A 16,525-nucleotide genomic window follows, 5' to 3' on the forward strand; every position below is an offset into this window, starting at 1 on the left:
GTATGCTTCAATAGTTATATAGTTTAGAATCAGTGTCGGGATTCAGAAATATTTTTTATGATAGTCTTAAACCACTAAAATAATTGCACAATAAAAACAAGCATGTCACAACTCCAACAAAAGCCGTATTTGCTCGGAAGCCATTCATGGGCGAGACATTCACATACATCCTCCTAAAATGATGCGCTCGCAGTAGTCTGCAAGGGGATGGACACAACATGACTTCAGAAGGTTTTATGAATTCATTTTTTGACGAACCTTTTTGTTGGAGCGTTGTCTGGAAGGCATTGTCCCTGCGGCCACACTGTTGAGACTGTCCTCGTACTCTTCATCACTGTCCGTGTAGAATAAGTGAGAATGGTTATTACAGGCCAGAAGTTGAAGCCACAACCGTACCTCTGAAACTACCACAACTGGACAAAAAAAATAATCAAATTTACCTTTTATGGTTCATTTAGTTGACATCAAGCAAAAATATGTGCATTTCGCCACCCCACCCTCCTCCCTGCCTTCCAACGGAAAATCAATGTCCCATCCAATTTCTGAGCTGGAAGTGTAAATGAAGTGAAAAGCTGCAGTGTCTGCCGCTGATGGTGAATGCATCAACATGAATGAGAGCGGCTGTGGCCTTCATTAGCCCTCTGTGTGTGACAGACGTGTGTGAGAGGCACGGCTGAGCGGAGCCAAGCTAAGTTGCATCTGATGGACATGCGGCGAGGGCTTCCTGGGACACACACACACACACACACACACACACACACACACACACACACACACACACACACACACACAGGTTTATTGACAGTGACCTTTGACGTGAAGGTGGAAGCCAGTGACATTTACGCTGGCGGGTTTATTAAGGTGGGGCCCGGGAGAAGCAGCGGAGGTAAAGACCACAGAGAGAGGCTCTAACTGGAACATGACAGGGCTGTGGGGCGAGTGAGGGTTAAACCCGATATGGAAGGGGCACAGGCACCTGCTGAACATCTCATCACCGCCACAGACCGGGGTTACACGCATTTGATGGAAAATGAAACACGTTTCATGTGAGGCAGCGAAACCGGTCAGACTTTAAATGTTGCCTGGTGATCACAAGTCTGAAGTCATCTTACTAATTAGGGATGCACCGATTTGATCGCCGATATTCCCATTATCGGTTTTGATCGGCGTTCTCAAACCGCTTGAGCGTTTTGATAAAGTTAGCGGAAGGCTTCACGTGACACAACATCCGGTTTTGCAAAGTTAGCGGAAAGAACCACGTGAAACAACATCCGGTTTTCAAAATAAGATGTCGACAAATCAAACACTAACATATAAAAGTAAACAATTAACTGATTTTGTATCTTTATAGATCGTTTCTGAGATTTAGCTTAAATTATGCCAACATTAAAACATTTTTACTGTACCAAGGAAGAGTTTATAAAAATAAATCAGACTTTTGTATGTTAAGAAAAGTCCTGTAAATAGATTTCCCCAAGAGTTCCAGGAAATGAATGATGCAGATGTGTTCCATACATATCTGAAATCCCCATCACTGGCAATCAATCAATTTTAATGTATCAATTAGGACATTTTTCAAAGTAAAAGTCCTAAATGTTTAAAGAAATCGGTAATTTCTTTAATGTTTGAGGTGCTTTATATTTGTATTTCCTCATATTCCTAGGCAATAATGCTACACAATAAATAGAATGCTTCAATCGACACCGTGATTGGTGATCGGTATTATCGGATCGGCAGATACTGATTTCGGTGATCGGCACCAAAAAACCTGATCGGTGCATCTCTATTACTAATAATTTGAATATACTTTTCTTCTAATTTCGCATTATTTAAATTGACACATACGACAGACAGCAGAATACTAAGTCTATCCACGGTGAACATGAGATCAATCAGACAACATGAGTTACGGTTACTGCACCCACAGTCCATGGAAGTTTGCTGGATGTGTTCCTACGAACAACACGGCCCAGGATGTCGTGCTGCCGATGTTTCAGAGGGATTGTGTGTTACAAGAACACATGTCTGGTCATTTAAAGACTGCATGCAAAAATTGTGTGGGTCAAATCACGAGCAATGGCGAAAGATTCTTCGATATGAGCCGCATAGGGATGAGTATGAAAATGAAGTGAATCATATGTCACCTGACCTCTACCCTGATAAACATTGATGGGCGGTAGACGGGATCGATCTTGGCACACTTGGACTTTATTTTCCTGAATACTTTAACCTGCTGGAAATTCACTTTGGTCACTGCCTTGTGTATATATTGTGTTTCCTCTATATATTTAGTATTAGTATTTAGTATTGTGTTTTATTTTTATTAATTCTCTAATGTGAACCCGCTGCTGTGATCCTGAAATGTCCCCACTGTGGGACTAATAAAGGATTATCTTATTCTCCACCACAATCTTTAAAACACTAAATGAACATCTTACGAGAGATGGCATACTACGATACACATCTTCCAGTTGAGGTCCAGTAACTCGTAAAGTCTAAAAGACGACAGACTGAACTTGTTCTGCTGCCTCATCCCCTCAGCAAGACCCGAGAAGTCGGTTCTCCCTTGTCAATACAGTGTCACCCGTCTGTAATGAAGTGTATTCCAGAGATCATTTTACTGCAATTACGAACACACTCCGCATTCCTACTCACAAAACAATTCAACATGTTTCCGAGCCCTATTCCTCTTGCCCCCCTGCTCCCATTCCGTCCTCCTCTTTAACAGAACTGCTGATCTGCTCAAAATGGTCAGCTGCCTCCAGCAGCTCAAAACGTGAGAGAGGGAGCCAGAGGCAGCGATAAAAAAGGAGGGGGAAATAACAAAGACTTGTCAGTAGCCTTAACGAGTCTGACATCTTTATTTGCCACTATTTAGGCCAAACCTCCTTCGGCAGAAATACTGTATTTCCGGGAGAGCCGACCAGACATATTGCTGAGGAAGACCGCTGCGAGATAAGAGACGCAGAAGGCTTTACAGTAACAAATCAGTTGACAGGTGCCTTAAATATGACAACATCTCAGTTTAGAACCCTTCTTCACAGATCCACTTCGATCCTGCTCTCAGGTAAAGCCGCTATTAGACTGCTGCTGATTAGCCACATGGAGAGGCATTAGGAAAGCAGGGGGCATAGCTGCACCCTGTTAAACAGCCTCATGTGGGTTGAGATGGGGTGGATTACAGCCTGATGAGCGAGTTGGTGAAGAAATGGGGAGTTAGTAGGATGGAGCAAAAAAAGAGAGCGGATACAGAGAGGTGTACGAGGAGAGAGAGTGAAGGGAAATAAATGAAGTGTTTGAAATCAAATCATTCCGACCATCACTCAAATGTTGGCTCAGTGGCTTTTTTGCATAAAACATACATGAAATAATTACTGTCGATGGTTCTTAATTTAGAGGGTGTTAAACAGCTTGTAGACATCTGGTACAGAGCCGAGTCGGGTCATTCAAAATGTATCCAACGAAATTAGCGCGAGGAGAGGAAAGCGGAGGGTGGGTGAGATGGAAGTGTGTGTGTGTGTGTGTGTGTGTGTGTGTTGGGAGGGGTTTATAGGGGTGGTTGGGGGAACACACTTGTGAATTGACACTCCACAAGATATCCAACATGACTCGACGCAGCGGTGGGCTTACCTTCTATACATGTACGCATGTGTGTGTGTACGGGTGGAGGGTGGGGGTGGTGGGGGCTTGGTACTTGCAGGGGGATCCTTAGCGCTGTCAAGGGGGGGTTAGTGAATATGCAAAGGACCAGTAAATTAAATCAAACTGCCAAACTGTCAATTTCGAGGTAGCGTGACTAGTGCATGAGAATGGCACCACCGGAAGGTACCGGGCTTTGGCGGCCCCCTTATCCCGGGGCTTTCCTGGCATCGGTTCAACTTTGAGTGGAGCGGTGGCTAATTTTGCATGCAAATTCCAGTCAATAAGCTCCAAGCGAGGCATCCCAGGATATTTCAAAGGATCTGACAGTAGTTTCCCCCTCCTCTCTCCTTCTCTCTATCATTCTTGCTCGCATTCTTCTTTTGGCTCCTGAATACCAACTAGACAGAAGATGAAATTCAATCACCCATTTTCTTACACTTTGCATATGCACGTTGTCCCCTCGATGCTGCGTGGGCCCCCCCCCACACACACAATTCAGCCAGCCCATCCGCTCTACTTCTACCACCAAAAAAATAATGAGGAGGGTGCCCGTGAGAATCAGTGCATCTGTGTGTGCGCGTATCATTACCTATCGACGCTCATATCCTCCCACTCGTCCTTAGTGGGACTGGGGCTGCGGCCTTGCCAGCTGATGGCTTGATTGGGGCCGACTCTTCGGTGGCTGCACTGGTGCAACGGACCTCTGAGCCTCGTTGTTTTGAATTTGACCTTCCAGCTAATGTTGCTTGGGATTGCACCTGCCTGCGCCGGTGCTGCTGCGCGGTTCCTGTAGAAGTCCCTGGCTGCCCTGAGGATCCCGAGATCCGGCTTCAGCTTCAGCAACTGCTGATGAAGTTTGGTAGCCTCTTTCTGAGAGGCAGCCAGCCGGCCTTCGAAAGCCACGATCTCGCTGCGATGGCGCATCCCCTGGGCCTGAGCCTGGGCCTGAGCCTGGGCCTGAGCCTGGGCATGGGCCGCCTCTTCACGGACAGCTTCCTGGGTTCGCAGGTGATCCAGGGAGGCTTGCAGTCTGCGGCACTTGTGGGCCGAGTCTTCCTTGGCCTCAAGGAGCTGCTCGTTCTCTTCCCTCAGCCCCTCGGTCTCCTCCTCCAGGGACACCATCCTCCGCTCCAGATGTTCTATCTGCAGGAGTCAGAGATATGGAGCCTCAGTCGTACAACAGAGGGTTTTTTTTCTTGCGTATCTGTTTTGTTTTTTTAACCAGAAATACTGAAACTTCTGAACATGCTGCTCTTGGAATGCGAGTGAAAACAACAACAGTCACATTTGTGAGTTCACCCTGTTATTTTTTTTATGAAAGAAAATTACGATCAGAGGCCAGTTCCTCATTTAACCTGTGTGTGGTAGCATGCACACAGTAGTTTCCCTCCCCAGACATGTACCCATGGGTGTATGCCCCAATGAGGGTTGTAACACCCTCCTCTCCCTCCTGGCAAGGCTATGGACATCCGACTGGCACCCCGTACTCGGATCACCATCATCAAGCGGGAGCACTTAGTCTATTTGTTAGATCTTTGGTGGAGACTGTTTAAGAGAACAGTGGATGCCTGCTGGGTTTCTGCCTCCAGGCAATTTTTCCCTTTTATTTGGTTCCTACTCTGCCTGCTGGTGGAGCCTGGTACCTTTCAAAGAAAATTAGATGACTACCCCCTCTTCTGATGATTCACTGCCATGGAGGTAAAAGGAGGATGCCAAACAAATTCATGCAAGCGTTTTTTTTTTTTTTAAAGAATATGTGCACAAACATGTGCAACCAGCAAACAGCTCCGATTCAGCATTTATGTGAAATGACCGACTGTTTTCTGGGATAACTTAATAAAATGTCCTCTGCTCCCTCCATACAGTTGATACTTGTCGGAATTTGTAAACTATTTTTAACTGTGGGAAGAAGAAAAAAACTACTCCTCAGAGTAAAAACACTTTGAAATCTTTCTCGAAAGAGAGAAAACACTTTTTTTCTGAGAGGCATTGTGCTTAGTTATGTCTCTGTCGGGTTTCCTTTATTGGCAATGACAAAGAACACTTAGCGACGGCAGTGCTGTACCTTTTTAAATGACTGTTCCATCCGCTCTGAGGAAACAGAAAGCTTTTTCGGTGTGCTGCTTTTGACCTGGCGCTCCTCCAGCACTTTGTGAAGCAATTCTGCAAAAGGGAACAAAGCTTGTTATTGTGACATGATGTGTCAAACTCAGGCGGCTCAATCAATAGAATGATTATAAAGAGGGTACATTAAATCAATTAGCATTACCAAGGTCTAATTTCCTTCTGAAGGTCCAGTTTCTTTTTTTTCCTTCTGTTGTCAATCGAATCAGAAGGAATGCAGGATCACCGTTGCTCTATTTTAAAGGACTTAAAAAATCTTCGCAGTGCTAAAACCCACCACCCGTTTCTAGAACCTTATCAAATAGACTTTTTTTGTTCTCCTTCCTGATTAACAGAGAGGTGTTTTATTTAGTAGTCCACGCGGGAAATAGGAAAACAGTTTTCAAAAGCACACACTGGCACAACCTCTCTCTGGAGGGATGGGAAACAAACGAAGAGAAGTGCTTGAATCCCCCGTGAACACACAGCCCCGGGCTGCACTGCTTTGTAGGCGCCTGTGTTTCCCCAACGGACGGCTAATCTCCGCAGACTAGCACGCCGCTTTATTCTGAGAACTTCGATAGTGGCCGTGGCAAACATATGATTTCGTCTTTATGATAACAGAATGAATGCAGTGCTTGGGGAGTTGATGCAGACATTTTCATGTGCGCATACACTAAAAAAAACGATTCAAGCCCTTCTTAGAGGTGACACATTTAAATATTGTTTGATACATTTAAATAAATCAATTACAAAACGAAGATATTTATATTGAATGGGTGTAACACAAAATGTATGAATACTTTCATTTTTAGATTTATTTAGGTTACACTCACAAAAACGATTCAAGGCCTTCTTCGAGGTGACACATTTAAATATTGTTTGATACATTTAAATAAATCAATTCCAAAAATTGATATTTATATTTAATGGGTGTAACACAAAATGTATGAATACTTTCATTTATTAGATTTATTTAGGTTAGATGGTGTGCATATCAACTCAAAATATATGTGTTTCATTGGGGACTACCCTTTGCGCATGCGCCAGCTGAAAATCAGTTGTTTACATGAGGTGAAGACACTTTCAGGGCTGTACGGTGGTGTAGTGGCTAGCACTGTCGCCTTACAGCCGGATGGCCGTGGGTTCAATTCCCAGTCCTTCTGTGTGGAGTTTGCATATTTTGTTTGTTAGTTAGTTTATCTTTTGAGTTGGACAAACACAAATTAATTTAATTGAATGAATATCGTTATTTTATTTGAGATGTATTTGATACAAATGAGTTGGACTAACTTAATTACATTTTATTGCACTGATGTGCTAAATTTGAGTTGGAGTTGCATATAATTATTGGATGGAAAACCTGCCAACAATTTAATTGAGTTCATCCAATGAGTCATTTCTTTGAGTGTACGCAATCCAACAGGCCTCAGTGTCACTGTCTGACAGGATAAACCCGCGAAACAATCTGCTCACCGAGACGTAAAGGGCAACGGAGGAAACAATATCAAACTTTCTGGTTTTCATTCTTTCCCGTTTCACATTTATGACGCAACGACCAAAATAATTTCTACAATGAGGCAGGAAGCATTCAATATTTAGGACCTTGACTTCTCAGGTCAGTTGATCTTTTGCAGAGCGAGTTGGCGAGGAGGGAGCGCCAAGGAGTGAGGACTGTGTCGTGAGGGGCTGCTGCTCCCTTGCTTTGCATTTGACGCTTTGCCCAGGGAAGTTTGTTCCTTTGAATCAGCCAGCTCTTTTGTCTTCCCGGCATGTCACATCCAATCAGACAGAGCACCAAATAGGACAGGAGGGCTGCTGTGTTCGCTGGGTACATAACCAGGTGGGGAGACAATTATCCGGCTCCAGTGCTGGTGGCTTGGGAGTTGACACCTCAGCACTTCCTTCCTAAGAAGACGTGGTGGCTCCCTAGTCACCCACGGTTGGAGGAGGTCCTGGCACAGCGGCATACATTAAGGTCCCTCCCACGTCTCCTCGTGGGCTGCAGCACAAAGACCCCGTTCCTTTCATCTGCTGCCTTTGTTGGTGTGATCCCGGCGCGAGCGTTTCAACCCGCCGTCCCTTTGATCGGGTCACAGAGATTCTTTAGGAGCAAATGTTTTGGCCGGTCACAATTTTTTGTTGTTAATGATGTCGGGTTGACTTTACGATTGACTCGAAACATATTGGTTTCAGTGCAGAAGTGAATATCGCACATTATATGCATGACAATACAGCCTTAATTTTAGTACGAAAAATAGAAACATAGCTGGCATATTTATTCACAGTTTATGGTAATCTTCTCCAAAACTATATAAAACTAAAATTGAAATGAACTGGCATTGCCTCCATGACGTAACACGTTTTTATATTTTCTTCTTTATGTACTGTGAATGGTTTGGCATTGTGCCAAGAGTGCAGATTTTACACAGAGAGACTGCACCTTTAACATGAGTGGTAATACAATACAAATACCAGTACTGGAGAGCACATTGCATAAAGCCACTCTCAATGTGTACCTGATAGAAACTGGGAAATTATTTGGACATCACAAAAGACACTTATTGTCCACCTTTTGTGTAACATATATATATATTCAGTGATTATTTGTCTCACAAGATGTGAAACTAAGTATGTCCTTGAGAATGGGCTCATTTCCTAGTATTCCTGACTAGACTGTCAATAAAAGAGGATTCACTATTTTAATTAGTGGCATCCTTTAAATCAAAAGCGTGCATCTCAACAGACCCAATCATTGGTTGTGAAGAAAATTAAAGCGATCGAGGACAGATTTGCTATTGAACTAGTTAATTAAGGCCAACAGTTGCGGCGGTCAACGTCTGATAAAAGGTTGCAGATTGGATTAAAAGCGATGTGCTTTTCAACATCGGGAATGATATATGCAGACAAGATGAACACGACTTGATCTCTCAATCAATTTGCAAGGAGTTGATCAAGTCTTAATTGAGTTTTCGTATTAATTCCCCTGGGAGTTGTCCTATTAATTCTACTCAGTAATAGACATGGCTCAGAGGTAAAAGGATGGCTTAAAGGTGCCGTCATTTAAACACTTACAGATGATACATTCAATGCCTTTTATTAATATATTTTGTCCTTTAAGTCTGAGGCAAGATCCTTGGCATTGTAGAGAACAATATCGGAAACTATTGCAAGAATAATTGCATTATTTTAAAAAATGTTTTAATTGAGGCAAATTATTTCCAGAAAGGAAAAAAATAGGCTGAAGACACAAAGTGACTTTGAAATGTCGTCCCAAAAAACTTTATGAAGAAAAAAAGGGTTCACCTTGGTGTTCATTAGCAAGACACAAGTGGAGCTCCTTCACCGTGGCCCGGTCCATAGCAGCTTGGACCCGCACCATGTCCAGCTCCTCTTCGACGCCGGCTCTGCAGTTACACACATCATTCACTTATGAATGGCACACATATAAATGGCTTAACATTTTAAATAGATAAATATGAACCCACTACCAACACACTCATTGTATAAAGAGTATCTTTCTGGATTCCACTGTGGACTCTGTTATTATATAAACCTGTATAACACACTTTACCTTCAATCTTATGCACCGGCTTTCTCTTCGCAACAGAAAAAACGACATTGTTAAGAATCAACTAATTAAAATGCTTTTTAATTCATCTGGAAATCAAAGTGACAAGCGACATGAAACGCCAAGGTCGAAAAGTACACCGTGCGTCTGTGTGTGTGTGGATCATAACAGACAAACAGACTGGAAAGTGTGCCCAATTACCTCTCTGCAATTAGCTTGATTCCTGCTAAAGGCTAATTATGTGGAGCCATGCTCGAGACTTTGCACTTTCAAGTTATTATTAGGACCCCGACTGAAGTCTACTGAGGATACACACAAGCCCTCTGGGACAACCACACCTGAAACACACACCTCATTTCCCTCCCCTCTGCTCCACGGAGTCAGAGAGAAACACTAGAAACTAGACCGGGCACTCGGTAGAGCGCATACCTTCGCATATCACAAGATTGGGCATTGAATTGTGAACATTTTGGCATTAGTTGCATGCCAATTGGATACAAATTATGGTAAAAATAAGATTTTGACCTTGCCATGACCTTGACCTTTGACCCGATCGATCCCAAAATCTAATCAAATGGTCCCCGGATAATAACCAATCATCCCACCAAATTTCATGCGATTCGGTTTAATACTTTTTGACTTATGCGAATAACACGCATACAAATAAATACACGGCGATCAAAACATAACCTTCCGCATTTTCAATGCGAAGGTAACAAGCTCCCTGCTACTGGTGGCATTGTTCCCTCAGTTAACCTCATTACGACAGCAGGTCTTCCTCGGGGCTGACTTCTAAAGATACACTCGGAAGTGCTTGAGGAGTCACAGGGCATTTGTGGCGATGGTGAACTGTGATGAGCATGATGGCAATTAACTCAAACTAGACACCGGTTTCCGCCAATCTAATTTCGAGAGATCAACCAAGAATTGTTTCCAGACGTATACCAAGACAATGACTTGGGGAAAGTTATCGCCACAGCACAGGGAAGAAAAGTTAATTAGCTTTTTAGCCCACACAGTCGGTAGAGGTCTCGTCTAATGGCTGACCGCAGCTTAAATAAGTACACAAATGACTCTCCCTGAGGGGGGGGGGGGAGCAGATGGATATGTGTCGCTCCTCTATAGATTTTCCTCCATAAATGAACTCAAGTCGATGAGACACCGGCACTGCCTTATGTGTCGGGGCTGTTAATGGGACAAATGAGCTGAAATATGCAATATGTGAAATGAGCCCGTTCCATCTCATGTTCCTCTCTCACGCCTTTTCGGACGCTGATGGTATTGACGTTGAACCAGAGTTCATATGCAAAACATTACATTTTGTTGAAAGATAAGCATACTTTGTTCGATGGAGAAGGGATTGGATTGCAGATGGAGCTCATTGGCCACAGGCCTCCGGTTCCACATCGTAACAATTTGCAGATGGAAGACTATTGCATCCTTTCCATTCAGTTGTTGCAGTGTGTGCACCAGTCTGCCGTATATTGGGAATTAGCAAGATGTTGCAAGAACAATAATACACATTTGGTGACTTATCTTCAATATCTACCAAGATATATTTAGGGAAAGTAAAAATAACAATACATATAAACCTTGATTTGTAGGCCAATTTGTATTTTAAAAACTGTAATTTCTTTCACATTTACTTTAGTTTTGTAAAGTTCAATAAAGTGAGTGACAATATTACTGTGCTAAGAGTTTACATTTATAACTACATTTAGTAGATAGATAGATATATACTTTATTAAATTAAATTTGTCGTCACAGTAGCAGCACCAATAAACTAAACACACGAGAATAAAATATAAAAAACAGGGATGAAAGATATAGATGTATTCAAGTAAAATATAAAATACAAAATGAAGTATATATATGTATATAAAATGAAACATATGTATATATATATACACACACACAAACAAATATAATAAAATGACTGTGCAAAGTATACAAAGTAAAATATAAAATACAAATATATATGTATATATATATACAACATATATGCATACACAATACAATACAATACTAATGACTGCAGTGTAAAATTAAATTAAATATAAAAATATTAAATATAGAGAGAGTGTGCAAAATGCAAAGTGTGTGTATGTGTGTAGTGTAAATGAAAATGAAATGTGTGTGTATGTGTGTGGTGTAAATAAATGAAATGTGTGAAGTGCAGATCAACATAGTGTAAATATTAAGTTATTATTGTAGTTATTGCACTATGATCTGGCAAGAGGTGATCTGTTCTAGAGCCTAATAGCCGTCGGCAGGAATGTTCTCCTGTATATGTCCTTGTGGCAGCGGAGCGTGAGGAGACGTCTGGAGAAAGTCCTCCTCTGTCCCTGTAGGAGGTGGTGGAGAGGGTGGTCCGGGTTGTCCAATATGGACACAAGTTTCTTCAACGTCCTCCTCTCCACCACCTGTTCCAGGTGTATTGAAGGATCTTTCATTTTTGGGCAAAATTGATCAATGATGATTGATGACATCGTTGAAAACAAGCATCTTTCCAGTTTCCTTGAATGTTTGCACCAATCCTCCCACAGCCTCACAAGTTGCTTCTTGCGTGAGTCCATCACTTCCTAAACAGATGCTTACTCTCTTCCACCTATTGGGGTCATGATGATGAGAAGCGAGTAGCTCTTAGAATTAGAAGAAGACAAAACCTTTTTCAGTCAGACTAACCCCCGTTACCTGCAATGCATGTGAAATGATACCGCAGAGGAGAAACGGTTCTCTCCAGCCACACCTTCGACAGCTCCATGTCAAGTCTTTTCTTTTCATTTTTTAAAATCTGAATACTAAATCAAATGCCTCTCAACTTGCTCCTTCGCCTAAGGTAGAATAACACTCAGCAGGCATAACAGCAAAAGAAGTTTCTGTGCAGAAACCGAACTAAAAGGCACGAGACGGGTGTTACCGCTGGTAATGATGTGGTCTGCAATGTACGTCTGCGTCTCACGCCGCTCTTTTGGCCCCCCGCTTTCAAAAACATTTTCTTTCTCATGCAGCATGAGAACTTCGGCCCGAAGCGATCCGCTCCATGTCATTTGATCTCGTCTCTACCCGTGTTGCACCCGACACCGCTTAGAGCACACGCGGCCAGCCTCCATCCACGAGGGTGTACAACGCAACATCGTCCGCAGCCATTGTGCTTTCACATGCCAGCGTTCTTTCACTTTCCTGCTCGACACATAAAAACACACACACACACACACACACACACAGGAACAGCAGGGAATAGGGTGAGAAAGCGGAAGAAAAAAGAACCTCTGGCATTTTTATAGCTGGGGAAAGAATCTTGTTTTTGGGGTCTGTGTGTGTGTGTGTGGAGGGGGGGGGGGATTCCCCTCTGGTTAAACTCAGACTAGAGGGCTGTTCATTCATGGCGGGAGTTTGGGTGGATAAGCCACCGCTGTCAGCAGAAATGGTGACTGGTGGAGTTTACATGGCTCAGCCCAGTATTTTTGCTCTGGGCGAGCAGCAACAATGGTTCTCCTGCCACAGGCCACTGATGTGAGCGGTAAATGGGGATTCATGTCATAGCCACTGGTGGAAACAACATAGGATGGCCACAATATTCTCTGTTCGAGAGGCGTGTTGATGCTGCAAGGCATCCTAATATGGAATAAAAACAATATAATAATGTTGTAATTATTAAACACGAGGAACAACTAAATACCACGGCATCAATGACTATTTAAATATGAGGGGACATAGGCACACTACATTCTCTCATGTACTGTATGTGTGAATTGGGTTTCTGAGATTCGGTTCTTTGAAATGGGGTTCTTTGTGCTCAAATTTCCTCTCGTTATGGGACTGGTTAAGAATTGATGGCACACGGAAGCTTGTATCAGAATTACTAAGTGTAAAGCAAGTTGGGTATTTTTTGCCCAATAATTAATTTCCCAAATAATTAATGAAGGGAAAAACCGTAGTTGTCTGATTAAAAAACATGCATAAAACATTATGTTTGTGTGTGTTTGTGTGAGCAAATGTGTCCCTCCTCCAACTAAGCCCGGGTCATTACTTCTAATACCCTTTAGCAAATCAAGATGAAACGAAAAGAAATAGAGGAATATGAGGAACATCAGGGTAAAATGTATTAAACTTAATTAGTGTCAACGTCGCTTATTGGGGAGGTTCACGTTGGTAATGGTCACTCTCTATAGAGGAGCTTCCACTGCCGCTGCAGTGCAAATGATCTCAAAGGCTTTCCCCCCAGTAATCGCTGGCTAATTTATGCTTTGATGTCGTCGCAGTATAGCATCTTAAGTCTGAGGGTGCGCTGCATGTGTTTATTCTGTTCATGGTGCCTAAATAATCCCTGCCTCTTTTTACCAACAGACCTTTAACAACAATTAAGAAGCACAGACATGGAGTGCCGCAGACGGATGCGTAATGATAAAATGATCCCACTGTAAATGTTCTTGCCCACCCTGCCCGTAGTTGCTTGCCAGATATTATATCTACTACAACCAGAAGGAAATCTCCTTTGAAAATCAGCCTTGGTGTCAACTAGTTTGATTGTTTGCACCCTTTAACTTAAATGCACTCCAGTGTGCGTCTGAGAGATATTGATACACTGATGAAAGGATGAGATATCGGTCCTCATGTCAGATTCTGTCAGCGGCTAATCACGTGACTATATAACGGGGAAGCTATTTTAGTTGTGTGCATGTTTGCTGACTGAGTAATAAAAAGCACCAAGGCCGTTTCATACTATCAAGAAACCGCTATTGTCATGACTTGTCACGGTTGTCGCAGCGAGAGAGGACCCAAATGCCGACATTACTGCAAAAAACAATCTTTAATCCAACAAACCAGAACGGACGGCAAAAACACAGACCAAACAGTACGAAGCCACACTGGGAATGAGACAAACAGGGTTTACATACACAGGCAGGCGGAGGTGATTGGACAACGGGGAACGAGACACAGGTGAACACAATGAGGGCGGGGCCAGCAATCACACAGAAGGAAACAATCAGGGCCAGGGCAGACAATCACAGGGAGACAGACGACACAAGGACTTCAAAACAAGACACAAAACGAGACACAAACTCCAGATCATGACAGCTATATGTTTCAGACAAATTGAACTTGCTTATTATTATTTTTAATCGACGTCAATTTCTGAGTTTGCCAGGATAACTAAGTTCTTGACATCTTTTTAAGCAAGGAAATATTTTGGCACATATTGGCAAACATTTGCCAAGTGTGATGCTAAAACATCATGTATTGATTGTTTTGTTTGTCAAGACAAATGCTTGAGTGCCCATTACACCTGTTAGCGGCCCTGAGAGGTCCAGCCCATCATCGGTGGAGGTAACAGCTCCACCACCTGACTCCCCTGATCCCGGTAAGATGACAACAACGCTTCTGGAAAAGTTGCAGTGCACCTACATTTGTTCTGGTGCAGCTGAAAATTAAAAGTTGGGCACAGCAGTGCACCAAATGTAAGAATTTAAGCTGCAACTTCTTCAGTAAGCCGCAGCACCAAAACAGGAGCTACACGCTGTATTAACACCGTCGGTACAATAACAGTTCACGAATCACACATGAGTGTGATGTAATGTCTTCGCCATGAGTTTCTTAAATGTACTGACTAAATAATGAGCATATCTTAACGATGGTCAAAGAGAACATAACCCACAAAACATAATGCTAATAATTCTCGATCATATTCGTGTAGAAGGTTGTCAAACAAAGAGCAGGTTGTTGGGAGGAGCTGCAGGGAGACAGACCCGTCTCAGTGGGGGCCCGCTGTGCAGGACGTACACAAGCAAACGGTCATTTGGGCCTCAAGGTGGTGTTTTACAAGTGCTGTTTTCGGAGAAGGTGATGGGGAGCATCTGTGCACAATATGATGATATGACAATAAGGAGGCAGGATGCGATTACACAGAGACTCTCCTCTAAAGCCAGCCACTTGGCGTTTAAAGCGTTATAAGGGGCCTTTATTTGGCCCTAAATTCTTCAGCTGCCAGGAGTTAATTACCCATTAGTGGATCATTGCCAACACTTATCTAGCATAACCTTCACGAGCACATTCATTATAACACGATCAACGGAACAACCAGTTGCAATGGTGTCCTGGTAGTTACGCTTTAAACCACTCTTTGTGTTGCTTCTCTGTGATGGACACGCCGGTGCCTTTCCGTTGCTTCTCAACAGACATTTGCATTGCACGGAAGTAAAGCTGTTTGTTAACCCTCCTGTTACCTTTACATTTACTAACATATTTTACCCTCGGGGTCAATTTGACCCCAGCAATTAAAACCTCCAGAAAATTATTAGAATTAATACCGTTTCCCAAGTTTAAGTGTGAGGTACTTTATGTTTGTTTGTTGACTACCTAAATAGCCCTTGAAATATAAAAAAAAGTTGATATTTCTTATCTGTTTGACACAGTGAAAAACAGCCTGGGGTCAAATTGACCCCAAGGAACACCGACGTTAAACATTGAATGGGGTCAAATTGACCCGAAAGGTAACAGGAGGGTGAAGCTGGTACGGTATGGGGTCGAGATGGGCAGTAGGCTCTCGCTCACTGAGCTGTGTGCAGATGTGTGCCCTGGAAACGAGAGTTTAAAAAAAAAAGTTTAAAGACCCCAGCCAAGTTTTCTTTGCATCAGCCACCCGGGGGGGTGGGAAGGGAGGAGGTGATGGGGCCGGTCCGAGGCACATGAAGGGGATCAACACTAACCCTGAAGAACGGGCCGGTTACACCGCGATCGGTATGAGGCAAGCCGCTCTCCGTCCCTTGTGGTTTCCCTCGCAGGTCAAGTCCGAGGGCTCTACGTGCTCACAGTAGTCTGCTGCCCCCCACCATCCACCCCCCCACCCCACCCCACCATCCAGTGCTCAGCTCTGCTCAGCTCTAGTCGTGGCCGGGCAGGCAGGCGGACGGACATCCCTTAACAGGCAGCATCGGCGGCACCAGGGCTGCTAGCCTGTAATTAGCTCGGACAGCTCAGGCTTGGAGAGAGGCAGCCGGGCTATTTCATAATGAGCTCAGCTGGGATTAGGAGGACAGGGCAGGAGGGTGAGCAGAGGGGAAGGGGGGGGGCAGGTACCAGAATTCTGGACGCAGCCTACTGCAGCATTACAGAGGGCCGGAGGGAGACAACTGGGAAGACAAGGCAGAAGAAGGGAAGAGGAGGGTACAGAGGCATAGGATAGAGGAGGAGAGAGGTGAGGAGAGG

At 43.5% G+C, this 16,525-nt stretch overlaps 1 protein-coding gene across 1 annotated transcript in view; it reads right to left on the reverse strand.

The window, feature by feature from the left end:
• cntln (centlein, centrosomal protein) overlaps positions 1–16,525 on the reverse strand; it is a 101,658-nt gene that overhangs the window by 42,213 nt on the left and 42,920 nt on the right. The window contains exons 14-17 of the mRNA XM_056409530.1: positions 9,052–9,152; positions 5,708–5,805; positions 4,232–4,785; positions 259–334 (exon numbers count right to left, since the gene is read on the reverse strand). Of these exons, the coding sequence (XP_056265505.1) occupies positions 259–334; positions 4,232–4,785; positions 5,708–5,805; positions 9,052–9,152 (829 nt within the window). The remainder of the gene's footprint in view (positions 1–258; positions 335–4,231; positions 4,786–5,707; positions 5,806–9,051; positions 9,153–16,525) is intronic.

Source organism: Pseudoliparis swirei, chromosome 24, assembly GCF_029220125.1.
Source record: "Pseudoliparis swirei isolate HS2019 ecotype Mariana Trench chromosome 24, NWPU_hadal_v1, whole genome shotgun sequence".
In the NCBI taxonomy this organism is placed as follows: domain Eukaryota; kingdom Metazoa; phylum Chordata; class Actinopteri; order Perciformes; family Liparidae; genus Pseudoliparis; species Pseudoliparis swirei.